Source organism: Malaclemys terrapin, chromosome 15 (assembly GCF_027887155.1).
Source record: "Malaclemys terrapin pileata isolate rMalTer1 chromosome 15, rMalTer1.hap1, whole genome shotgun sequence".
NCBI classification, from domain to species: Eukaryota; Metazoa; Chordata; order Testudines; family Emydidae; genus Malaclemys; species Malaclemys terrapin.
The window spans coordinates 11,445,977-11,473,296 of record NC_071519.1 but is presented as its reverse complement, the minus strand read 5'-3'; the positions used below and the strand labels follow the sequence as shown (position 1 = coordinate 11,473,296).

Sequence of the window (27,320 nt, the reverse complement as noted above, 5' to 3'; positions counted from 1 at the left end):
AAATTAAATTAAAATGCAGAGCCTCCCGGACCGGTGGCCAGGACCCGGGCACTGTGAGTGCCACTGAAAATCAGCTCGCGTGCGGCATTCGGCACGTGTCCCATAGGTTGCCAACCCCTGGGCTAGTATATAGACCAGTATAAACAAGTCATTGTATGAAATTTTACTTTGCCAGTGCTGTTTATGCAGCCTGTTGGAAAACAAGGTAAATGTACCCCCCCCCCCGCCCCGCCCGGGAAGACCTCTGTGTATCCCCTGGGGGGTTCTGGCACCCCGGCTGAGAACCCCTGTTGTAGATGCCTTAGGGTGAGTTTCACAAAGCTACTTGCACGGCTAAGTCCCAGCATTATGTAAGCAGGGGGACGGTCCCACTCTTCTGGGCGACTTTCCTGGCTTCTGAACTACCCTGGGTGGACGTGGCTAGTGAAAGGATCTGAGCCTTTACCCGGAGGCTACCTGCTAGGGGCACGTCCGCCCTCCAAGTGTGGCCAGAAAAGCCCGATCGGTGGTCTTTTCCCGGGCTGTAGCTCTGGCTTAGGGTGACCAGACGCCCCGATTTTATAGGGACAGTCCGGATATTTGGGGCTTTTTCTTACACAGGCGCCTATTACCCCCCCATCCACCGGCCAGGGTTTTTTCACACTCGCTGTCTCCCGGCTCTGGCTTCCCATCTGTGCTGCCCCCCCGCCAGGCACCAAATTGTAACATCCCTCCAGTGGGTCCCTGCCCCTCTCGCTGCCTGGGCTGGGGGGGTCTCCTGCCTCCCATTCCCCGCGTGTCCCAACCCCCCTCCGTGGGGCCCGGGGGCCGGGCCAGACCCGGGAGGAGCCGCCCCTTCCTGCCCGCCCCCCCGCCCGGCCCCTTTGTTGTTTGCAGCGGGGCCATGGCCGGTCCCGGGGGCGCCGCGCGGGGGCTGCTCCGGCCCTGCAGCCCGCGGGGCAGCGCGGTGGGTCCGGGGGCGGCGTGGGGCGCGGACACGCGTGGGGCGGACACGCGGGGAGGGGCCCGGAGCGAGGGGAGGGGGCAGCTGGAGGGGGGATCTGGGGATCAGAGCCGGGCGCGGGGGAAGGGCTGGTGCTGGGGGTCGTGGGGCGGCTCGTAGCTGGGGGTTTGGAGGGTGTCGGGGGGGCAGATCGGGGAGTTTGGGGGGTGTCAGTGGAGTGGCAGAGCTGGGAGTTTGGGAGGTGTCAGTGGTGGACAGAGCTGTGGGTTTGCGGGTGTCAGTGGGGGGGCAGAGCGGGGGGTTCAGGGGGTGTCAGTGGGGAGAAGAGGGGGGAGTTTTGGGGTGTCAGGGGCCAGAGCTGGAGGTTTGGGGGGTGTCAGTGGGGGGAAAAGGGGGGAGTTTGGAGGGTGTCAGTGGGGAGGCAGAGCGAGGAGTTTGGGGGGTGCGAGTGGGTGGCAGAGCTGGGAGTGAGGGGTGTCTGCGGGGGCAGAGTTGGGAGTTTGGGGGTGTCAGTGGCGGAGGCAGAGCTGGGGGTTTGGGGGGTATTTGATTTGCAGGGGTGGGTTCATGTTCAGATCTGGGTGTGGGGGCGTTGCAGAGGGGGAAGTTGGGGGCAGTGTCTGAAGCTGGTTGCTTGGGAGGTGGGTGGGCGCAGGGGACGTTGGGGGCTGCAGGGTTGGGCTGCACCCCGGTCACTTCTCCACGGGGTCCTGTGTTTTCCCTGGGAAACCTGAGCCCCTTTTATTTCCCCCTCAAATCTCCCTTGTTGAGGCTGAAGAAGACCTGGGGTGAAAGTCTGAGTCCCAGGGACTCTGTCGGGCATCTGCAGGGCGGGACGGGAGCCCTTTGCAGCAGCATGTAACCCCCTCCCCCGCTTCTTCCAGGAGCCCCCACCAGAGCACCCGGCCCCTCTGCCAGACGAGGGAGAAGCCGCCAAAGCCGAGGCGCAGCGGCAAAGCGAGGAGCTGCTGGTAGGTGCCCAGGGCCCCCTGCCCCTCAGGTTCGCCTGGGGTCCCAGAGCCCCGAGTGACGGTGAATGCAGGGCCCGGCCTGCCAGCCTCAGCCGGGGACCCATCCCCACGGGAGCCCCGGGAGAGGCAGGGTCAGGCACGGGGGTGACATGATGCCCTTAGGGGGCAGGAGGCTGCTGGGCAGGAGAGGGTCAGTCTGTGTGAGTCCAGAGCCCCTGCCCACGGCTGGCTGCACGTCACAGCGACCGGGGATCCTTTCTAGTGCCCGGGGGGGATGGGGAGGAACTGTGGGCTGCAGAGATGGAGGGTTTGACCCAGGGGAATTTGATGAGGTTTTGGGGGGAAAAGTCCCCCCTGTGAGCGATGTACAGCTCACCCCGGCCCTGATCCGTCCTCCCTTCCTGGGGTAAATAAACTTCCCATCCCCCAGCGCAAGAGGTCCTGTGCTCTGGTAAATAACTCCCGCACCTGCCGGGAGGTGTATTTCTGGTTCTCCCCCGGTACCGACCCACCCTCTCCCTGTGGCTGCAGAAACAGACGGCAGCTGAGAGGCGGAAGATCGTCTGGGAGTGGCAGGAGCTGCGAGGGTTTCTGGAGGAGCAGGAGCAGCGGCTGCTGGCCCGGCTGGAAGAGCTCGAGAGAGCCATTGTCCAGAGAAGGGATGAGGGCGTCTGCAGCCTGTCCCGGGAGATTTCCCTGCTCAGCGAGAGGGGAGGAGACGAGGGGCAGCGGCTGCCGAGCCAACCCCTGCAGGTCAGACTGTCCTTGCAATGATCCTACGCAGCGTTTCTATGCGAGCGTCTCAGCCCCGGACCCCAAAGCACTTTACAGAGCGGGGTCAGGGACATTATCCCTATGGGACAACGGGGGGAAGTGGGGCAAAGCCCTGACCAAGGTCATACAGTGAGTCTGTGGCAGCGCCAGGGATGGGACCCAGGCTTCCTGGATGCTGCAACCCCAAGACCTTCTCTCCTGCCTTGGAAATGTCTGTCTGCATTTGCACCTGGAGGGTGAAATCCCCTCCCCCATGCAGAGGTCCCAAGCCAGGCTTAAGGCCCCGCTCCCACCAGGTTAATGGGTTACCGGCATCAGGGGGCTCTCAGCCCTGGGGGGAATTTTACTCTCAAGGCAGAGGAACATTTTCTTCCTGTAGAGTACATGGGCAGGAACTTTCTCCCAGCCAGGACCCCTAGGACTGCTGAAAACAAACAACCCTGCTGGGGGCACGGGGGTGGCAACTGCTCTCTGAACATGAACCTGAGAGTCTGAAATGCCCCAAACGCCCGCGACTCCAATGGTGGCCACCTTGCCGAGCAGGAGGCCTCCACAGCCTGCAACGCCCCCCTGACGGCCTCTCCTTTCTCTCCCTCTGCAGGGTGCTGGGAGCCCTGGGAGCAGGTGAGTCCCCGGCTCTATTTCACTCCCCCTCATGCTCAGTGACGCTTGTAAACTGCACTGAATATTGCAATGTGACACGCCGGCTCGGTGCCCAGGATCACGTCTCCCTGTCTCTCTGGCCGCTAACAAGGTCCCACCAGGGCTGTCCGACATATGGCCCATGGGCCAGACCCGGCCTGTCTGTTGTATTTTTGTGGCAGCAGCGCGTAGTCACAGTGTGCAGAATCTCAGCTTTCCATTTTTTTTTAAAGTAAGTTTCTATCCCTCCTGGTTACAAAGAAACCCTCCCAAATGCAGAGGGGAACGCCGTTGTCTTTCTAAAAAGAACGAGGCGTCCTTGTGGCACCTTCGAGACTAACACATTTATTGAGGCATAAGCTTTTGTGGGCTACAGCCCACTTCATCAGATGCATGCAGTGGAAAATACAGTAGGAAGCATGCACTGCATGCATCTGATGAAGTGGGCTGTAGTCCACGAAAGCTTATGCCCCAATAAATTTGTTAGTCTCTAAGGTGCCACAAGGACGCCTTGTTCTTTTTGCTGATACACACTTACGCGGCTGCTACTCTGAAACCCGTGGTCGTTCTGTGTCTGCCAGCGGCCGGAAGCCGTGGTTCAGACGGGTGTGACCTCCCCTGTCCTCCGTTCATCTCATTGGAGGGTCAGCTGAAATAACGATGCTTTAATGTCAACCTTCAATATGCCATGGCTGGTCACTGGGGGAACGGGGCGGGGGTGGGAGTCAAGCCCTGGAGGGGTGGGAAAAGGGAGTTCCCATAGGGAGGGAAGAACAGAGGAGAGACACAAAGACAGTGAAGAGCGAGAAATGGAGAAAGGAGGGTGGGAAAGGGAAGGGAAGGAAAGGTAGAAATAGCAGGTGCAGGAGGGGACTATTTTCCCACACTGAGTGATACCGATCGTGACAATCAAGGACTTAATAAAGAACAGTAACTAATTGTTGGTGTGGGGATCAGGCCCATTTCCACCCTCCTCCTTTCCCCAGCAGGGAGGACGGGGCGTTTCCAAAGCCGGAGCCGGGGTTTGCGGAGCTGGAGAAGAGACTTGTCAATTTCTCTCTGCAAAGCGCCCACCTGCAGGAGGTGCTGCTGGGATTCAAAGGTGAGTTGGAGTCTGGGGGTGGCGTTTCCTCTGGTTAGAGTGACCCTCACCCTGGAGAGGAGTCGGGGACTCTAGTGATGTCACTGACCCCGGGCTCCAACTCACAGCCCCAGCTCAGCGAGTCGGCCTTCCCCATGGAGCAGCCCTGTGGGGCTGGCTCTGTCTGCAGCGGCTGCGTTATCAGCCTCTGATCTCTGTCACCATCTCGTAGTTAACAGCAGTTACATCAATAACCAAGGGGAACCTCCCCTGAATTCTCACCTCTCCCGTCCTCTCCTTCCCCTAGAGACGCTGCGACTGGAGCTGGGGAACGACACAGGTACGTGTCTGCCTCTGACGGGCTGTGGGGAGGTTTCAGACCCATAACCATGTTAGCGACAGGGGGGCACTGCCTCCAGCCCCGATGTGCAGCTAGAAATGGTGGAACAATATGAAGCTGGGTGACCCCCGTGACTGACTCACTCCTACTGTGATGTCAGATGGGGATTAAGAGCGAATCCGGATCTCGTGTGTGTGTGTGTGTGTGTGTGTGTGTGTGTGTGTGTTTTCCCTTAGGGGCAGCAAGGAACAGTCACCTGAAAGGTATGAGATAAGGTGAGACAAGGATGAACTGTCCATCTGCTGAGCATCCCGGCAGCTTTTAATGAGTGACTGAAGATGGCCACGGGAGGGGCGGGGGGCAGCAAAGTCTTAGGTGAAGCCCAGCTGTGTCCTGTATCAACTGACCTCAAATGCGAAATGGGGCTGCGACCGTGTGTGCAGACGGGCTATGAATGGGAATTGAGCACTGTGCTGTACATGGTCTAATTTTGAATGAGAAGGAAGCTGCTATCGTTATGTCTGTGTTTCTCACACTTTTCCCAGTGGTGATCTGTTGTATTGATTTTTCAATGCTTAAAAGGTTAAATGTGTTTCTAAACTTTTGTACTGTTTAATATTAAAACAAAGAAGGTTTTCTTTCTTTCTTTCTTTCTTTCTTTCTTTCTTTCTTTCTTTCTTTCTTTCTTTCTTTCACAAACGCTTTGCTTTTAGTTTTCTTTTGGTAAACTCTTTAAAAGCATTTATTTTAGCTGAAAGTGTCATGATTGAGCGTGAGTTAATATTTTCACTTGCCACGCTGTTTAGTGCACTGTTTGTTTGGCAAGTGTGTTTGTTTTTTTATTGTTTAGACAATTTGGTTTATTTGCATGTATGGTTTTTTCCTCTATTTTTTAAATAAATGGTTCATTTATTTATTTTTTTTGAACAAATTGAGTTAGTTTAAAATGTCTGCTTTGTTTTCTTTTCATGTTTTAGAATTTATTGTTATGACAGGTATGAAGATAAAACAAGCAACTACTCCTTTGAATTTGTACATAATATGAAAGTTGACCCATTCGTTTTTATAGCTGATTTTAAGGCTAACAATACAGCAACCATTTCAGGATACTGGCTGGTGACAGAATTTAGTTTAATTTTAGAGATTTAGAAATATATATTTTTTTATATTTGCACCAGAATGCTGGCTCTCGTTTTGAAGGAAGGAAGGAATAGCATATTTATATATGCAAAGGGAAAATTAACACAAACATTTACTTTATAAGATTGTTATTGCAACTTCTGTGGACAAATAATGATGACTTTTTCGTTAATTATTGTCTCAAGATTAGTGTCCTGACATTGATGTAGTTGGGTTAATTTTTTTGCTTTTAAGAATGTTTATTTTTAACACTTATTTTTTACTTTTTATTTTATTGCTGGAATTTAAGAGGTTACATTGGCACTTGATACTTTACTTGTTTTTTATTTGTTTAGATTTTTGGTTTAGATTATAGGTTTCGATTTTTTTTATTTGTTTTGTTTAGATTTTGAAAGAATGGTGGTTGGCTTGAATAATGACATTTTAATTAATGATGTCATTGAAATGTCATAGACCTTAAATTGTTACTAGTACTTTTTATAGTTTGAGGGGTGTTTTAACAGTACTTAATTGTTTGTTTACATAAGCAACAACTTGGGGGGTTGAGTTTATTTTTTGTGTTCTATCCATGCAATTTTTAAGTTCATTTTTTTTACCTTTTTGAGGGTAAATTAAGCAAAAGGTTTGAGTTAATCTTGTTTTTAATTGTTGTATGGCCTGATTTTTGTGCAGGTCCCCAGTCCCAATCCTGACGTACTTGTAGTAATTTAGGGAGAGGTCTGGTAATTTTTTGCATATGCTGGGATGAATTCCCTGCAGGAACTGTAGATCCCCAGAAAACTACAGATTTCTCACACATTGGAGTGGGGGTTTACATTAATTAGACTTTGCACTTTATGTACTTGGGGTCTTAGACCCTAAGCAAATTTTAAAGACAGAATACCTTACCCTTTTTTTGGATCATTGACTTTTCCCCCAGCACTTTTACGTGTTTTAGCAGATATTTGTTGGTTTTTACATGCTTTTTTAAGGTTGAACTAAACATTAAAACAGTATTTACATAAGTAGTTATGCCTTTTTCTCTGTCTCTTTTTCACACACACAATTCAGTCTGGTTTTGGAAAACAATTACTTTTGAATTTTTTTTTTAAATTCTTTTTGTAAGATTGAACTATTAGCAATTTTGTTAAGTTTTTCCACTTGTGAGAAATTGTGGGCCGCCTTTGGGAGAGGATTTTTTTGATTGTTGAACTGGTATTGTATGAAAATTAAACAGGATTTCATTGTTGTTTTTTTTAATCTAACATTAATTTTTGCTGTTTAATTAGCAAGGCCTGGGGAGATTTTTTGAATAAGTCAAACTGAAAGTAAGGTTCAAGATAACAGCCTCTCTAATAAAATTTTCAGGGTTTAGTTTTGGGATTATACCAATTGTGGTGACTGATGGGACAAAGTTTTGTCATTTCCATGTGGAAGAAAACACTATATCAATTAAATTTTGCAGGATGTTTACAGTGGATTATGCCCTACAACAAAAGCATTGCCCTCCTTAGAATTTAAGAGATGGACATTTTAAACTAATATTAAGCTAATTTCCTGGAAATTTTGAGTGTTCTGGAAATACCTCCTCGGGCAGTGGTTCCCAAACTTTAACAACCTGTGAACCCCTTTCACTAAAATGTCAAGTCTCATGAACCCCCTCCTAAAAATGAATATTTCCAGGGATTTTCTCCTTTACCTGAGTATAGCTTATAAAAGCAGTGATCTTGGAACTATAAAATTTGTTGTTATGACATGCTTATTACACACTATTTATTATTAATTATTATTTATAATTACAGTATTTTTATTCCAAGATCTCACGTTCGTAGCTTGTATCACTTTGAATAAGCCTGTTATAAGACAAGGCTCCTAGGTTTCATGAAGGAATATCAGATGTGAAACAGCACGAAGGGATTTAAGAAGCCAACCCATAGAATCATAGAATTCTTCTGCTCTACTCCACGCTGATTAGGTCTCAACTGGAGCAATGTGTCCAGTTCTGGCCGCCACATTTTTGGAAAGATGTGGACAAATTGGAGAGAGTCCAGAGAAGAGCAACAAAAATGATTAAAGGTCTAGAAAACATGACCTATGAGGGAAGATTGAAATAACTGGGTTTGTTTAGTCTGGAAAAGAGAAGCCTGAGAGGGGACATGATCACAGTTTTCAAGTACATAAAAGGTTGTTACAAGGAGGAGGGAGAAAAATTGTTCTCCTTAACCTGTGAGGATGGGACAAGAAGGAATGGGCTTAAATTGCAGAAAGGGCGGTTTAGGTCCGACATTAGGAAAAACTTGCTAACTGTCAGTGTGGTTAAGCACCAGAATAAATTGCCCAGGGAGGTTGTGGAATCTCCATCATTGGGGATTTTTAAGAGCAGGTTGGACAAACACTTCTCAGGGATGGTCTAGATCAGGCCTGCACAATTTGTAAAACGGCGAGGGCCATATTACTCCAAAGAAAACAACTGAGGGCCGAAACCCCCCAAGCGCCGCCAAACCCCCCCCCCCAGCGCCACCCAGCCCCCCGAAACACAACACCCCCCCCAGCACCACCCGCCCCACAGAAACAACCCCCCCAGCGCTGCCGAACCTCCCCCGCGTGCCATCTGCCCCGCGGAAACAAACCCTCTTCCCCAGCGCCGCCCCACCGAAACAGCAGTATTGAACGGCAATTTGTTATAGCGGCCCCTAAGGTAGTATAATTAAGGTAAAAGAAAAATGTCTTTTTGCTAGAAGTAGAATAAGATCTTCCCCCCCACTTTGTAATCAATTGCCCTGTTGAATGAATGAGGTGTGAATGAGGAAGGCGTGGAAGGCAGGCACCTCCAGACAGCTGCAACGCTTGTAGAGGGCAGGGCCAGCTCTAGGATTTTTGCCGCCCCAAGCAAAAAAAATTTTGGCCGCCTCCCCTTTCTTTTTTGTGCCCCCAGCCCCACCCCAACTCCACCCCTTCTGAACCCCTTCCCCAAATCCCCAGCACCGCCTCCTCCCCTGGCATGCCGCATTTCTCCCCCCCATTGCTTCCTACGGGACCCCCGGGATGTCCCACCCTAGCTCACCTCCACTCCACCTGCTCCCCCGGGCATGCCGCCGCTCCGCTTCTCCCCCGTCCCTCTCAGGCGAGGGAGGGCAGAGAAGCGGAGCAGCAGCGCGTTCAGGGGAGCAGGCGGAGCAGAGGTGAGCTAGGGTGGGGGGGCACAGGAAGTAACGGGGGGGTTAGAGGAACCGCTCCCCACTCCAGCTCACCTCCGCTCCACCACCACCGCCTCCCCCGAGCGGCCGCCGCTCGGCTTCTCCTCCCTCCCAGCCTTGCTGCGCGAAATAGCGGTTTCACACGTGGCAAGCCTGGGAGGGAGGGGGGAGAAGCGGAGCGGCGGTGCATTCAGGGGAGCAGGCAGAGTGGAGGTGAGCTAGGGTGGGGGGGTGCAGGAAGTAACGGGGGGGTAGAGGAACCACTGCCCGCTCCAGCTCACCTCCGCCGCCTCCCCTGAGCGCCCCGCCGCTTGGCTTCTCCTCCCTCCCAGCCTTGCTGTGCGAAACAGCGGTGGCGGTGCGCTCAGGGGAGCAGGCGGAGGCGAGCTGGGGCGGTGGGGGCACTTTTTTCCCATGCCCTGGAGTCGGCACCTTTGATGGCCGGTGCCAGAATGCCGCCCCTAGAAATGTGCCGCCCCAAGCACCTGCTTGTTTTGCTGGTGCCTGGAGCCGGCCCTGGGAGAGGGGATGGGAGCAAGACCAGATCAGTAGAACATGTCAGCCACCGACTCACCACTCGCCTCCTCAGCTCCCTTGCCCCGGCTCACCTACTCACCCCCCGCCACTGCCCGCCCACTCGCCGCCTCAGCCCTCCACCCTCCCGGCTCACCTACTCATTCCCTGTCACTGCCCGCTCACTCACCTACTCAGCCCCCCTCCCTCACCCGCCGCTTGTCTACTCACCCCCCCTCTGCCCGCAGGCCGCACAATGAGCCCATCTACTCAACCCCCGCGGGCCGCACAATGAGCCCACGCGAGCCGCATGTTGTGCAGGCCTGGTCTAGATAATACTTAGTCCTGCCTTGAGTGCAGGGGACTGGACTAGACGACCTCTCGAGGTCCCTTCCAGTTCTTTGATTTTATGATTTACAGAGCGCAATCATAGGCCTCCTCAGGTTTCTTTTTGCTAGAGTAAAGAAGCCCAGATCTTCCAGTCTCCTCTCATAAGACAGGCCCTCCATTCCCCTGCTCATCCTCGTAGCCCTTCTCTGCCCATGTTCCAGTTTAAATTCATCTTTCTTGAATGTGGGTGACCTGCCTTGTGTAAAGGCATTTCAAAGGAGGTCTTACCAGTGCCTTCTGTAGAGCCTTTCATGCTTCTCTGTCTCTACTGGAAATAGAAACATTTGTCTTTTGCACACTGCATCACACTGGTGGCTCGTGGTCACTCTGTGATCAACCAACACACCCAGGTCTCTTTCCTTCTCTGTCACTTCCAACTCATGAACCTGGCCCAGCATGTAGCAGAAATTCTTATGATTAGACACTATGTGCATGACCTTGCCCTTTGTACTATTGAATTTCATCCCGTTTCTGGATGAAATTCCAGTCTTTGAGGCCATCCAGATCTGCATAATGTTCTGATCCGCCTCTGTTTTGACGATGACTCCCAACTTAGCATCACTGGCAAATTTCATATCATTTACTGCATCAGCACCGGGCAGACTTTAAAACAAACAAAAGGAAGTGTTTCTTCACACAGCTCACAGTCAACCTGTGGAACTCCTTGCCAGGGGATGTTGTGAAGGCCAAGACTATAGCAGGGTTCAAAAAAGAACTAGATACATTCATGGTGGATAGGTCCATCAATGGCTATTAGCCAGGACGGGGAGGAATGCAAAACCGTGGTCTGAAGTGTCTCTAGCCTGTTTGCCAGAAGCTGGGAATGGGCGACGGGGGATGATTCCCTGTTCTGTTCATTCCCTCTGGGGCACCTGGCATTGGCCACTGTTGGCAGACAGGATATTGGGCTAGATGGACCTTTGGTCTGACCCAGTCTGGCTGTTCTCGTCCTATACCTGCCTGTGCCTAGTCCCTGCACTCCAGGAGAAATGTGCTGCCCTCAGGGACCATGTCAGGGTTGTAGAAGGCCTCAGTGGGTTTAGCCCTGGTGGGAAGGGTTGGGTATGTTCTGTAATAAAATAATAGAATGACTGATTGTTTTCCCAGGGAAAGCGCTAGGGGGAATCAAGATGTGACATGAACTAAGGTGCCTTCTGAACTCTCACCTGTTCTCCTCTCACCCCGACAGGCTGTAGAATAACACCCACGTTTAGGGCCGGATTGTCTCATCCTCCCAGGAGAAGGGGAAGGGAAATGGCTGCGGAAGAGGAGGCTCAGGTAGGGACCACAAGGGAGTTGTTGGTGTTTTCCTGCTGGAGGGAGAGGGGCAGCAAACACAGAGGTGTTTGGGGCTTCTGTGGGGTTCAGTCTGGAGGTGGGGCAGGAAGTCCACAGGCTAGAGAAAGGGAGGGGATCAGGGAGTGACAAACCTGCTGGGACTTGTTTTACTTGGGGACTAGATTATAGGAACAGACCCCCGGGGGTTATGGTGGAGATTCCTTATTTGTGGAACAGAAAACAACCCCCTGACCCGGGGCCAGGAAAAACAATCAGATTCTCAGTGCTGGAGCACGAATCTAGTACGCGGAGATAAGAAGGAGGCACCAATGAGACACCCCATCCCCTCCCATCCAGCTGCTGGCAATGGGGAGGGTGTTCTGATTCCCACTAGGGAGCTGTCCCTGGTTCCTGCTGGGGGCTCCATCTCCTGTATCAGCCTATGGCTAGTAGGTGTGTGATGAGTGTGAGGGCCCCTGTCCCCTCTCTCTGCTGGGAGGGGTGAAGGGTTCTCGCTTTCTCCCCTCACCCTGATGCCTCCTGGCTGCTCTGAAGAGGGTGGGACTCTGGGCCTCCCAGAGCTTCTAATTAATTGGCCTTGCTGTCTCACGAAGAGTGGGGCTGTGAGTGGGGCAGCAGGTACTGAGTGCGGGGCTCTTGCTCTTTCAGGGGGCGGTGACCTTCGAGGAGGTGGCTGTGTATTTCACCGAGGAAGAGTGGGCTCTGCTGGACCCCGCTCAGAGAGCCCTCTATGGAGACGTCATGCAGGAGAACTATGAGAATGTGACCTCGCTGGGTAAGGATTCCGTCCCCTCGGTTCTTAGAAGGGGAAATGCAGAGTTAAGGTTCACGTCACCTCACAATGTAACCTTAACTCTGCCCTGTTTCAGCATCACGCCGACATGCCAGTGACACACACACCAGCTTTCTGCCCTCCCCTGCTACACAACACTGCGGGAACAGAGCCCAGGAGCAGAACAGCACAAATTCTAACATCGTCTTTCTACTAAGGCAAAACTTGGGTTTAGCTCCATCCTTGCAAACAGAAGCTGCTTATGCTCAAATACGGAGCCTACTTCTCACAAACCATCTCAGACTTGTAAAATGTTACCCTCTCTTTACCATCGCCCCGAGAATTCCTTCTGCCTCGTCGCCTTCACGTCCCCCTCACTGAGCCCTGGAGACCCCTAGTGTGTATCCCACCAGAGCGCTGACAAGAACGCACCCTTCTGCACCTTTAGTGACACAGCCTACAACACTGAGCACTGACGTGGGGCAGACTCGGTCCCACGGGGTTCACCTGCACCTCTCTGCATACCACAGTCACAGCTCTGCCAGGCTGCTCCAACTGCTCCCTCCACCATCCAATTATGGCTACAGCTGACCCAGGGGCACAGCCGGAGGGCATGCAGATAAATGCTGATATTCCCATCTCTGGAACACAACACAAACAGTAGCATGTTCCCTTAGTCCTTCCTCAGATTGATTATAGAGTCATAGGTTTTATGGCAAGAAGGGATTATAAATTCATCTAGTCGGACCTCATGTGTAAGAAGCCAAAGAATCTCATCCAATTACTGTGGGATTGAGCTGAATAGCTTGTGCCGGACTGAATCATCCTCCAGAAAGTCATCAAGTCTTGACATGAAGATTTGGAGTGATGGAGAATCGGCCGCTTCCCATGGTGGTGTGTTCACCTTTGGAACGGGGGCCACAGCAGGAGCTTTGCCGTGGCAATCCCGGTCACCCTTAAAGGTTGGGAATCCCACAAAACACCTCCTATTATCACTTTTCCACTTCTCATTACTGTGGTGCTATAAAACACAGGACGACGTCAGTGACAAGAACTTTCATCCAAGTCCGGACCCAAAAGAGTCCTTGTCTCTGCATAAAAGATAAAGAACTCAGTTCCTAAACAGCAGGGCCTGCGGACCCCAGTTTGAGAGATGCTGCACTGACATAACATAAGAGCGGCCAGACTGGGTCAGACCAAAGGTCCATCTAGCCCAGTGTCCTGTCTTCTGACAGTGGCCAATGCCAGGTGTCCCAGAGGGAGTGAACAAAACAGGTAATGATCAAGTGATCCATCCCCTGTCACCCATTCCCAGCTTCTGGAAAACAGAGGCTAGAGACACCATTCCTGCCCATCCTGCTAATAGCCATTGATGGATCTATCCTCCATGGACTTATCTAGTTCTTTTTTGAACCCTGTTATCGTCTTGGCCTTCACAACATCCTCTGGCAAGGAGTTCCACAGGTTGACTGTGCGCAGTGTGAAGAAATACTTCCTTTTGTTTGTTTTAAACCTGCCGCCTATTCATTTCATTTGGTGAAATTCTAGTTCTTGTGTTATGAGAAGGAGTAAATAACACTTCCTTATCTACTTTCTCTACACCAGTCATGATTGTATAGACCTCAATCCTATCCCCCCTTAGTCGCGGGTCAGTATCCCCACCAGCTGATGCTGAGTTGACTAAAGCCACAACAAAGTTTTCTTGCTCAGTTAAACTCCTGACGTGGTGACCCAAACAGACAAGAGTTCAATTGTGGGCAACAAAAGCAGAAAACGGCCCTGTAGCCTTTGCACTCCAGTTCCCACCCAGGGCAGATCAGGCATGGCCTTAATTCACTCTGCGCAGGAGTTGGCTTATCTAGAGATGCGATGATCAAGTGAGGCGATGTCACAGTCCCCAGTGGCTGGGAGTGTGGCTGAGAGACTCAAAATACGAAGAATCTGACCTGTGATGCCAGCCAGCTCCAGGGCTATGGGCTGGGGTGACAGAGTTAAGGTTTCATAGTAGGGATAGCGTGAACTTGAACTCTTCATTTTCTGGGTTTCAGAGATTTAAATGTAGCCACCTTGCATCTGGGAGGGCGCGTGCAGAACTGGGCAGCTTGAACTCTGCATTAAAGTTGTTTATGATCATTTAATTTCTGTGTTTTAAACAAATGAACTGCCTCCTACCGCCACTATAACTGGGTCTGCACTAGAGATTTTGCTGCCATATCTGTGTTCGTTGGGGATGTGATTTTTTCCCCAGCCCTAACGAACCGAGCTATGATCACAAAACTTTTAAGTACAGGCCAGAGTCTGCATTTTAGAGCAATTTAAAACATTTCTCGTAACTCCAGACTGTTGGTATCATGGAACTCCTGCAGAATGAAAGACCAATGCACAACCCACGTGGTCTGAAAGCGATCAGTGGCTGGACTCCAACGCCAATGAATGGGTGTCGCTTAGGTGGAACGGCCACAGTATGTCCTCTTAAAACCAGCTACTGTGGCAGCACATTGATGGAAAACCTCTGGCTGTTAACAGCCCTAATCCACGTGCATTTCAGTCTCTTCGACTCCTCCGTTTGGCTCGCGCCGATCTGAATTTCCAAACTCCACAGCTTTTAACTTTGTCAATGTTGCTTCCCCTGCAAAAGGCAGTGGCTGCTGTGTATTAGATGAGCTAAATACCCAGGGACTCAGATCAATTGGTGGTATCAATTAGAAGTATAATTTGAGCCTCAGGGGAATGCAAGAGCATGTTGTAAGAACAAGGTGATTTGTAATCAGCTTCTTGGGTGGGGGGTGCTGTGTCTCAGGAAACTCTTGATGAAATAATCCCTTTTTTTGGACCACTCACCCTGCCCTGAAACCCTGCGACAAGCACCAACTTTCAGAGCAATCTGAGTACGAATATGGATGTTAGTGCCATTATAATAGACAACCTTTAAACAGGAAAGCCATGCAGAATCTTAACAATAGCACAGCTGACGCACCTCTCTAATAACTTCGCAAATGCATGGAGGATCTAGCGGTCAGGTTCTTATTCAAGAGTCCTTGGGAGGAAGGAGTCCAGGGAGCAGTGGGAGAAGATGACGGGGAGCTGGTGCTCGTAAGGGTGCCACAAAGCGGGGAGGTCTGAGAGCAGTGGCAGGAAGGGAAGGGCTGTGCGGAGGATTAGGACGAGAGGGAATCAGAGAGGGTTGGGTCCAGTGGAAGGAAGAGGAAGGTGGGAGTCAGGGACAGGAGGTCCTGGGAAGCGGTAACGGGGTGGGTTGGGGGAGTGAGAGACCGGGAATGGGGGGAAAGGGGTGGAGGGCCCAGCAGTGGTGAGGATGGGGAAGGATTGGGTTATTTGGGAGTGAGAAAGACTGGGGCAGTGGGAGGAGAAGGAAGGGGTTGCAGTGGGGAAAGTCTGGTAGGGGTGGGAAGGGAAAGTTTGAGGGAAGCAGAGATTTAAAGCATTTCGCTGAGACTGTTTTTGCCAAAGTCTGTAACAACTTCGCCCTAGGCAAAGCTGAGAACCAGCCCTCTGTCCCCCTCCTCCTTGGCCTGTCAGCCACCTCTGACCCCACTGACCATGCTGTTCTTCTTGAAATCTTGTTTTCTCTTGTCCCCTGATTTTCTTCCTATCTCTCTGATCTCTCCTTCATCATGTCCTCTGGAGGGTCCCCTTCATCCCCACTCTGGCTTGCTGGGTGTGTTCCTTCTCCTCTTCTCCCTTCTACACCTTAGCTCTGGGCAATCTCCTCCACAAACACAGATTCTACTACCAGCTCCATGCCAATGAGTCACAGATCGACCTCTCTGCTCCCGACCCGTCTCCTTCTGTCCATGTCTCTGTGACATCTCCTTGCGGGTGTCTTAACCATCAACTCCGGCCGAACGGATAAAAAGACGAAAACAGAGATCCTAAAATGTTCCCCACGCAATCCTGACACTCCTGTCTCTATCCCTGCAGACAGCACCAGCATCCTTGTCACTCAGGCCCCTAAATGGGGAAACATCTCTGACATGGATGTCCCTATAGGTCCTCCCATCCAGGCTCTGTCTACATCTTGCATTTTCATTCTGCATACGGTTCCTAAGGATCTCTTGCCCCAGCTCACCTCTCCTGTTTCAAATACTGCAGCGTCCTTTTCGCTGAACTTGACAAATGCCGTCTTGCCCTGCTCGTGTTCATTCGAACAGCTGCAAAGCTGCCTCGATCCCCTCAAACGCCGAGGAGGAAAGGGTGAAAGAATTGGGGATGTTTTGTTTTTAGAAAAGAAGACTGAGGGGAGACCGGATAAACATTTTCCAATGTGTTCAGAGTCATTTTAAAGACGATGGGGATCAGTAGTTTTCCATGTCCACCAGGATGGGACAAGAAGTAGGCTTGATCTGCAGCAAGGGGCATTTAGGTTCGATACTAGGGAAAGTTTTCCAACTATGAAGATAAATAAATATTGGAATAGGTTACCAATAGGAGTTGCAGAATTCCTGTCATTGGAGGTTTTTAAAAACATGTTAGACAAACACCTGCAAGGGATGGTCTAGGTGTATTTTATCTTGCCTGAGATTGGGGGTGGACTGGATTAGATGCCATCCTGAGGTCTTTTCCAGCCATACAGTTCTATACTTTTTATGATTCATTATCCTAGCCCTTCACATTGACCATGTCTCCCTGCAGAGAATATGGGCATTTCTGAAGGTTGTTTTTTTTAATGAAAAATATGCATGACTAAATTTCCCCTCTCACTTTCCTTTGTGGCCCAGTGGATGTGAAGGAGTGAATTCCTCTTCTGGGCCAGGGAATGTAGTGGCTGTTGGCGTAACATAGGCCTGTCTGGGTTGGCATGGATACACTGTTAAGAACTGTCCACATATGAATGGAGCCCCCTGGAGCGACATTGGAAAACTGAATGACTGGCTATTAACTTGTAATGTGTGGGAACCAACGTGGGAACACACCACGATTGCTACATGGGACAAAGGGAGGAGGCCTTGAACAGACTGAGACAGGGAGACAGAGATGAAATTGAGCAGCTTTGGAAAACCTGAGCAGATGATTCCGACAACACGAACTCTGAGTGAAGTTTTGCTTTACCAGATTGACATAAGGCTGTTTAAATCCCGGGCCTAGTAAACGTCAGCTTGTTTTGGAACGGCCGTCTTGCATTGCTGCAAATACCGACCGATTGCATCACGCCTGAAGAGTGAGCATCTCCATAGGGACCGGCCCCGTGGGTGCTCCGGGCCTGGAGCACCCACAGGGAAAAATAAGTGGGTGCTCTGCACCCACCAGCAGCCAAGCTTCCCCCTCCTCGCCTCCTTCTCCCACTGTGAGCGCACCGCGTCCACGCTTTTCCCCCTCCCTCCCAGCGCTTCCTCCCCGCCCCTGCTGCCTAACAGCTGTTTGGCGGCACTTAGGACTTTCCGGGAGGAGGGGGGATGCAGGGCGCTCAAGGGAGGAGGCGGAGAAGAGGCGGGGCAGGGTGGGGACTTCGGGGAAGGGGTGGAATGGGGATGGGGCGGGGCCAGGGGCATCGAGCACCCACTGGGAAGAGGGGATGTCAGAGCTATGAACATCTCTACCAGGAGCCTGAACTTGTTTGGATTCACTGAAGAACCAGAGTTACAGACTGTTACAGACTAGGGACTGAGTGGCCAGGCAGCAGTTCTGCAGAAAAGGACCTAGGGGTTACAGTGGACGAGAAGCTGGATATGAGTCAACAGTGTGCCCTTGTCGCCAAGAAGGCTAATGGCATTTTGGGCTGTATAAGTAGGGGCATTGCCAGCAGATCGAGGGATGTGATCATTCCCCTCTATTCGGCATTGGTGAGGCCTCATCTGGAGTACTGTGTCCAGTTTTGGGCCCCACACTACAAGAAGGATGTGGAAAAATTGGAAAGAGTCCAGCAGAGGGCAACAAAAATGATTAGGGGGCTGGAGCACATGACTTATGAGGAGAGGCTGAGGGAACTGGGATTGTTTAATCTGCAGAAGAGAAGAGTGAGGGGGGATTTGATAGCTGCTTTCAACTACCTGAAAGGGGGTTCCAAAGAGGATGGATCTAGACTGTTCTCAGTGGTGGCAGATGACAGAACAAGGAGTAATGGTCTCAAGTTGCAGTGTGGGAGGTGTAGGTTGGATATTAGGAAACACTATTTCACTAGGAGGGTGGTGAAGCACTGGAATGGGTTCCCTAGGGAGGTGGTGGAATCTCCTTCCTTAGAGGTTTTTAAGGCCCGGCTTGACAAAGCCCTGGCTGGGATGATTTAATTGGGGTTGGTCCTGCTTTGAGCAAACTATCAAATCTCCCCTCATTCTTCTCTTCTGCAGACTAAACAATCCCAGTTCCCTCAGCCTCTCCTCATAAGTCATGTGCTCCAGCCCCCTAATCATTTTCATTGCCCTCTGCTGGACTCTTTCCAATTTGTCCACATCCTTTTTGTAGTGTGGGGCCCAAAACTGGACACAGTACTCCAGATGAGGCCAATGTCAAATAGAGGGGAATGATCACATCCCTCGATCTGCTGGCAATGCCTCTACTTATACAGCCCAAAATGCCGTTAGCCTTCTTGGCAACAAGGGCACACTGTCGACTCATATCCAACTTCTCGTCCACTGTTACCCCTAGGTCCTTTTCTGCAGAACTGCTGCCTAGCCACTCAGTCCCTAGTCTGTAGCAGTGCATGGGATTCTTCTGTCCTGTGCAGGACTCTGCACTTGACCTTGTTGAACCTCATCAGATTTATTTTGGCCCAATCCTCTAATTTGTCTAGGTCCCTCTGTATCCTATCCCTACCCTCCAGGGTATCTACCACTCCTCCCAGTTTAGAGTCATCTGCAAACTTGCTGAGGGTGCAGTCCACGCCATCTGTGGGAGACCATATCAAAAGCTTTGCTAAAATCAAGGCAAAACATGTCCAGTGCTTTCCCCATATCCACAGAGCCAGTTATCTCATCATAGAAGGCAATTAGGTTATTCAGGCATGACTTGCCCTTGGTGAATCCATGCTGACTGTTCCTGATCCCTTTCCTCTCCTCTAAGTGCTTCAGAATTGATTCCTTGAGGACCTGCTCCATGATTTTTCCAGGGACTGAGGTGAGGCTGACTGGCCTGTAGTTCCCCAGATCCTCCTCCTTCCCTTTTTTCCTTGTGTCCCTCCATCTGTCTGAATCCATATGTCTCTTGTCTGATTCTTAGACTGCCGGCGCCTTGGGGGCAGGGACTGTCTCTTTGTTCTGTGTCTGTAGAACGTCCCGCACATTGGGGTCCTGATCCCTGGCTGGGGTTGCTAGGCACAACAGTAATAATAATAATAAATTAATTATAGAAATAATAATAATGGGGAGGCACCAAGTAGTGGAGAGGAGGGTGTTGGAGAGGTGGGAAGGGGAACCCTAGAACCACAGGGCTAGAAGGGACAACAAGGGTCATCTTGTCTACCCCTCCCACCCCCCCACCAAGATGCAGGATTTCTTGTGTCTAAACCACCCCAGAGACACAGCTGTCCAGCCTGATTGTCTGGCTGTGTGTGTTCACAGCAGAAATGGGGATAGTTAAACCCCTCATTAAGCAGAGTGTCCTACACATCTGAGCACCTGGGAGGTGGCCCCAGCATATTACTGCTTTAAAATGGTCTGGAGTTAAAAGAATAGAACGTTTTATTGTGACGAATGTCCCATGAACTCCCCTGATCTCACTTGTTTTCTTTTCTCTAAGCAGAGTTTCCAGTTCCCAAATCTGATGTGATCTCCCGGCTGGAAGGAGAGGTAAAGCCAGGGGTCCCAGATGTCCAGGGCTCAGAGGAAAGAGAAATTTGGAGGGATGCCCACACAGGTGAGGAATCATGAAACCAGTTCAAAAGTTGGGAGTGCCTCAAGGAAACAGCTGGGATTCCCTACAAGGACCTTGTGAACTCTCTGAGTTCAGGACTGCTCCAAGCAGCTGTCATAGCTTCATGGCAAATATCGCTCATGGCTTCCTACCCATCCTGTTTGACCCTGGCAGTAGCTCCTGTCTTGACCTCCCCTCCCATGGGCTGTAGAAGTAGATTTTCCCTGTGTGGGAAAGAGTTTGGTGGGATTCGGATCCTGATTTTTTTTCTGTCTCTCTAGCACTTATTTTGGTTTGCCCTCGCCTTTTCCATCCCTGTTTCTGAGGTTTCTCTCTCTTTCTCAGCAGGTAATGGGATGTTGAATGAGAACGAGGAGCAGAAACCTCAGCAGGAAGATGCTGAGCAAGTGGGACCATACGTGGGGATATCACAAAGCTCCAAAGGGGATGTGTCCATGAGTCATGAGCAGGGAACAGCCTGTGAGAGTGAGCACAGGCCAGAGAGAGAGCAGGGAAACCAGACAGGAGAGAACATGAGTATATCCATTGATTACTGGGAAACTCCCAAGGACCAGAAGGAAACCACAGTCCAGAAGAGAAACCCTACAGGAGAGAGAAACAACATATGCACTGAGTGTGGGAAACGTTTCAGTAGCCGCTCACACCTTAGAGAACACCAGAGAATTCACACAGCGAAGAGATCCTATGAGTGCGGGAAAACCTTCCCGCTGAGCTCACGGCTCATTGCACCTCAGAGGCTCCACACAGGAGAGAGACCCTCTGAATGCTGTGAGTGCGGGAAAACCTTCACTCGGAGTTCGTCCCTTATTGCACATCAGAGGATCCACACGGGAGAGAGACCCTATGAATGCAGTGAGTGCGGGAAAACCTTCAGTAGCCGCTCAGGCCTTTTTGACCATAAGAGAAGCCACAGTGGGGAGAGACCCTATGAATGCTGGGAGTGCGGGAAAACGTTCGCTCGGCGCTCACACCTGATTACACATCGGAGAATCCACACAGGAGAGCGCCCCTATGAATGCCACGAGTGCGGGAAAACCTTCTCTCAGCTCTCAGTCCTTATTAGACATAAGAGAATCCACACGGGAGAGCGTCCCTATGAATGCTGCGAGTGTGGGAAAAGCTTCACTCAGAGCTCATCCCTTATCACACATCAGAGAATCCATACGGGAGAGAGACCCTACGAATGCCAGGAGTGCAGGAAAAGCTTCACTCGAATCTCTGCTCTTGTTACACATCAAAGCACGCATGTGGGAGAGCGCCCCCTTATGAGTGCGGGAAATGCTTCACTCGGAGCTCAACCCTTATTAGCCATGAGGGAGTCCACACAGGAGAGAGACCCTATTCATAGATTCATAGATTCATAGATTCTAGGACTGGAAGGGACCTCGAGAGGTCATCGAGTCCAGTCCCCTGCCCGCATGGCAGGACCAAATACTGCCTAGACCATCCCTAGTAGACATTTATCTAACCTACCCTTAAATATCTCCAGAGACGGAGATTCCACAACCTCCCTAGGCAATTTGTTCCAGTGTTTAACCACCCTGACAGTTAGGAACTTTTTCCTAATGTCCAATCTAGACCTCCCTTGCTGCAGTTTAAACCCATTGTTTCTGGTTCTATCCTTAGAGGCTAAGGTGAACAAGTTCTCTCCCTCCTCCTTATGACACCCTTTTATATACCTGAAAACTGCTATCATGTCCCCTCTCAGTCTTCTCTTTTCCAAACTAAACAAACCCAATTCTTTCAGCCTTCCTTCATAGGTCATGTTCTCAAGACCTTTAATCATTCTTGTTGCTCTTCTTTGGACCCTTTCCAGTTTCTCCACATCTTTTTTAAAATGCGGCGCCCAGAACTGGACACAATACTCCAGCTGAGGCCTAACCAGAGCAGAGTAGAGCGGAAGAATGACTTCTCGTGTCTTGCTCACAACACACCTGTTAATGCATCCCAGAATCATGTTTGCTTTTTTTGCAACAGCATCACACTGTTGACTCATATTTAGCTTGTGGTCCACTATAACCCCTAGATCCCTTTCTGCCGTACTCCTTCCTAGACAGTCTTTTCCCATTCTGTATGTGTGAAATTGATTTTTCCTTCCTAAGTGGAGCACTTTGCATTTGTCTTTGTTAAACTTCATCCTGTTTAACTCAGACCATTTCTCCAATTTGTCCAGATCATTTTGAATTATGACCCTGTCCTCCAAAGTAGTTGCAATCCCTCCCAGTTTGGTATCATCCGCAAACTTAATAAGCGTACTTTCTATGCCAATATCTAAGTCGTTGATGAAGATATTGAACAGAGCCGGTCCCAAAACAGACCCCTGCGGTACCCCACTCGTTACGCCTTTCCAGCAGGATTGGGAACCATTAATAACAACTCTCTGAGTACGATTATCCAGCCAGTTATGCACCCACCTTATAGTAGCCCCATCTAATTTGTATTTGCCTAGTTTATCGATAAGAATATCATGCGAGACCGTATCAAATGCCTTACTAAAGTCTAGGTATACCACATCCACCGCTTCACCCTTATCCACAAGGCTCGTTATCCTATCAAAGAAAGCTATCAGATTGGTTTGACATGATTTGTTCTTCACAAATCCATGCTGGCTATTCCCTATCACCTTACCACCTTCCAAGTGTTGGCAGATGATTTCCTTAATTACTTGCTCCATTATCTTCCCTGGCACAGAAGTTAAACTAACTGGTCTGTAGTTACCTGGGTTGTTTTTAGTTCCCTTTTTATAGATGGGCACTATATTTGCCCTTTTCCAGTCTTCTGGAATCTCTCCCGTCTCCCATGACTTTCCAAAGATAATAGCTAGAGGCTCAGATACCTCCTCTATTAGCTCCTTGAGTATTCTAGGATGCATTTCATCAGGCCCGGGTGACTTGCAGGCATCTAACTTTTCTAAGTGATTTTTAACTTGTTCTTTTTTTATTTTATCCGCTAAACCTACCCCCTTCCCATTAGCATTCACTATGTTAGGCATTCCTTCAGACTTCTCGGTGAAGACCGAAACAAAGAAGTCATTAAGCATCTCCGCCATTTCCAAGTTTCCTGTTACTGTTTCTCCCTCTTCACTAAGCAGTGGGCCTACCCTGTCTTTGGTCTTCCTCTTGCTTCTAATGTATTGATAAAAAGTCTTCTTGTTTCCTTTTATTCCCGTAGCTAGTTTGAGCTCATTTTGTGCCTTTGCCTTTCTAATCTTGCCCCTGCATTCCTGTGTTGTTTGCCTATATTCATCCTTTGTAATCTGTCCTAGTTTCCATTTTTTATATGACTCCTTTTTATTTTTTAGATCGTGCAAGATCTCGTGGTTAAGCCAAGGTGGTCTTTTGCCACATTTTCTATCTTTCCTAACCAGCGGAATAGCTTGCTTTTGGGCCCTTAATAGTGTCCCTTTGAAAAACTGCCAACTCTCCTCAGTTGTTTTTCCCCTCAGTCTTGATTCCCATGGGACCTTACCTATCAGCTCTCTGAGCTTCCCAAAATCTGCCTTCCTGAAATCCATTGTCTCTATTTTGCTGTTCTCCCTTCTACCCTTCTTTAGAATTGCAAAGTCTATGATTTCATGATCACTTTCACCCAGGCTGCCTTCTACTTTCACATTCTCAACGAGTTCCTCCCTATTTGTTAAAATCAAGTCTAGAACAGCTTCCCCCCTAGTAGCTTTTTCAACCTTCTGAAATAAAAAGTTGTCTCCAATGCAGTCCAAGAATTTGTTGGATAGTCTGTTCCCCGCTGTGTTATTTTCCCAACATATATCCGGATAGTTGAAGTCCCCCATCACCACCAAGTCTTGGGCTTTGGATGATTTTGTTAGTTGCTTGAAAAAAGCCTCATCCACCTCTTCCACCTGGTTAGGTGGCCTGTAGTAGACGCCTAGCATGACATCTCCCTTGTTTTTTGCCCCTTTAAGCCTAACCCAGAGACTCTCAACACTTCCGTCTCCTATGTCCATCTCTACCTCTGTCCAAGTGTGTACATTTTTAATATATAAGGCAACACCTCCTCCCTTTTTCCCCTGTCTATCCTTCCTGAGCAAGCTGTACCCATCCACACCAACATTCCAATCATGTGTATTATCCCACCAAGTTTCAGTGATGCCAACAATGTCATAGTTGTATTTATTTATTAGCACTTCCAGTTCTTCCTGCTTATTCCCCATACTTCTCGCATTTGTATATAGGCATCTAAAATACTGGTTTGATCTTTCCTCCCAGTTTTTTCCTGACTCTCCTTTCTCTCTGCCAATATAGCCCACACTCCCTCTTGTTTCCGACTCATTTCCCCGGTCTCCATGTTCCCCACTTACCTGTGGGCTTTGCTCACCTGTCCCCGTCGAACCTAGTTTAAAGCCCTCCTCACTAGGTTAGCCAGTCTGTGTCCGAATAGGGTCTTCCCTCTCCTCGAAAGGTGAACGCCATCTCTGCCTAGCAGTCCTTCCTCGAATAGCATCCCGTGGTCTAGGAAGCCAAAGCCCTCCTGGCGACACCATCTTCGCAGCCAGGCATTCACCTCCATGATGCATCTGTCTCTGCCCGGGCCCCTACCTTTAACAGGAAGAATTGAAGAGAATACCACCTGTGCTCCAAACTCCTTCACCCGTGCTCCCAGAGCCCTGTAGTCACTCTTGATCCGCTCAGTGTCACACCGCGCAGTATCATTTGTGCCCACATGGATGAGTAGCATGGGGTAGTAGTCAGAGGGCCGGATAATCCTCGACAATGCCTCCGTAACGTCTCGGATACGGGCCCCCGGCAGGCAGCATACCTCTCGAGATGAAATGTCAGGGCGACAGATGGGCGCCTCCGTCCCCCTCAGCAGAGAGTCTCCGACCACCACTACCCTACGTTTCCTATTCGCAGTGGTGGCAGCAGACTCTCCAGCCTTAGGGGTACGAGGCTTCTCCTCCTTTACTGTAGGGAGTGATTCCTTCTTTCCTGTATCAAGAAGAGCATAACGGTTACCTATAACCACGGCAGGAGGGTTCGGAGCAAGGGTGGAGCACTGCCTGCTGCCAGAAGTAACCAGCTGCCAGCGTCCACCCTGAGCCATCTCCTCCTCCACCAGTGGTGTATCAGCAGTCCTGTGTACTGGGACAGCTACCTCAGCTGTCTCCACATGGACACTGTCGAGGAATTGCTCGTGGATACGGATGCTCCTCAACCTAGCCACCTCCTCCTGTAGCTCTCTCACCTGCTGCCTGAGAGATTCCACCAGCAGGCACCTTTCACATTGGATGGTCCCCCCAGCCTGGATATCCGTAAGTGGAAATTGCAAGTTACAGTCTTTGCAAAACCACACCAGGACCTGGGTAGAGGCATCCATGCTTAGGCACTCTGTCTGGCTACAGGCACAGGTGGAGGAGACAGTAGCAGTGCTGGCACAGGTGTTGCGGGTCTTCCTAACCATCGTAAGCCTCCCTCTGTCAAACTCCCGTCTGCAGCCCCCTGTCAGCTGAAAGGGTTGTTTAAGCAAACAGTTAGAATGTAGTTGCTTTATAGGTATTAAGGGGAATCAAGAGAAAACAGATGGAACCGGCAAGGGACCCTCGCCCCCTTCCTGCTCCCCTTCCAAACTCCCTTGCGAAACTCCCTGTTAGCAGCCCCTGGTCGCAAAGCTCCCTGGTCGCTTGTGCGCTGCTTTATAAAGCCCTGGCCTGTATGAATGCCCCGCCCACTGATTAAGGCTCAGCCACTTACCAGAGGCTTCTAGCTTTCAAACCTTCCTTTGAAGCTCACAGCTTCCAACTGCCAGCCACAGCACACGGTCCTTCAAACAACCAAAACAAACAAACAGACTGACAAACACAAGCTCAGCACACAGCAAGTAACCCTCAAACACAAACAAACACACACTACAGACAGTCACTTACCCCAAAAGGTTGCTGTATTGCTCCTCCTTCACCTGGAGAACTCCCTTGCGAAACTCCCTGTTAGCAGCCCCTGGTCGCTTGTGCGCTGCTTTATAAAGCCCTGGCCTGTATGAATGCCCCGCCCACTGATTAAGGCTCAGCCACTTACCAGAGGCTTCTAGCTTTCAAACCTTCCTTTGAAGCTCACAGCTTCCAACTGCCAGCCACAGCACACGGTCCTTCAAACAACCAAAACAAACAAACAGACTGACAAACACAAGCTCAGCACACAGCAAGTAACCCTCAAACACAAACAAACACACACTACAGACAGTCACTTACCCCAAAAGGTTGCTGTATTGCTCCTCCTTCACCTGGAGAACTCCCTTGCGAAACTCCCTGTTCGCAGCCCCTGGTCGCTTGTGCGCTGCTTTATAAAGCCCTGGCCTGTATGAATGCCCCGCCCACTGATTAAGGCTCAGCCACTTACCAGAGGCTTCTAGCTTTCAAACCTTCCTTTGAAGCTCACAGCTTCCAACTGCCAGCCACAGCACACGGTCCTTCAAACAACCAAAACAAACAAACAGACTGACAAACACAAGCTCAGCACACAGCAAGTAACCCTCAAACACAAACAAACACACACTACAGACAGTCACTTACCCCAAAAGGTTGCTGTATTGCTCCTCCTTCACCTGGAGAACTCCCTTGCGAAACTCCCTGTTAGCAGCCCCTGTTCGCCTATGAATGCTGGCAAACCTTCACTCGCTGCTCACACCTTATTACACAGAGAATCCACATGGGAGAGCGACCTTATGAATGCTGCGAGTGTAGGAAAAGCTTCAGTCCGAGTTCATCCCTTATTATCCGACATCAGAGAATCCACACAGGGGCGTGATCCTATGACTGCTGTGAGTGTGGGAAAACCTTCACTTGGCTTATTGCACATCGGAGAATCCATGCAGGTGTGTGCCCCTATCAATGCTGCTAGTGCTAGTGCAGGGGAAGTGTCGCTCAGCGCTCAGCCCTTCCTGCACGTCGGAGGATCCACACAGGAGAGAGACCCCAAAGATGCTTCTTGGGAGAAAAACTTCCGTCAGCCCTCAGCCCTTATTTACCATCCGAGAATGCCCCAGGGAGATCAACGTTACAAAAACCTTGTCTAGAGCCAACAAAACATTGTTTTCTTTAATACTTTTGCTGATTCCCACATCGTGGCCTGTCAGGCTGTTTGAATCATTTGCCTCACCGTGGTCTCTCAAATCTATCAGTGAGTTGCCCTCTTGTGCCTTTTAAAGCTCGCCATTCTTTGGGGTGAGTCCTCTTGCTCTATCAACTCCTTTGTCTTATGAGTCATGGGAGTGTGTCCCTCTCCTACCAGGACAGTCCCACAGCCCCAGGTTGGGGCGTTAAGGCTGACAGCAGTGAACTCCACTGACATAAAATCTACCCAATATTGCCAGGTAAAAACACAACCATTCTTTCAGTAAAAACATAGTCTGTGTAGAATGGCTGCGATTATCTAGCACACTTCCTCGTGGCCTGATCTAACCTCGATCAGTTCTCCTAGTCTAAACAGTCCTGAAGCATCA

The 27,320-nt window shown here is 50.2% G+C and overlaps 1 protein-coding gene across 1 annotated transcript; it reads left to right on the top strand.

Moving 5' to 3' along the window:
* The first annotated feature begins 867 nt into the window (after positions 1-867).
* Positions 868-26,626, top strand: LOC128823368 (zinc finger protein 436-like). Its single transcript, XM_054005612.1, has 11 exons — positions 868-946; positions 1,828-1,914; positions 2,446-2,667; positions 3,290-3,312; positions 4,317-4,432; positions 4,719-4,751; positions 11,160-11,248; positions 11,918-12,044; positions 19,734-19,850; positions 20,193-21,208; positions 26,456-26,626. The coding sequence occupies exons 1-11, from the start codon at positions 884-886 to the stop codon at positions 26,624-26,626; spliced, it is 2,064 nt and encodes a 687-aa protein (XP_053861587.1). The 5' UTR covers positions 868-883.
* The last annotated feature ends 694 nt before the right edge of the window (positions 26,627-27,320 follow it).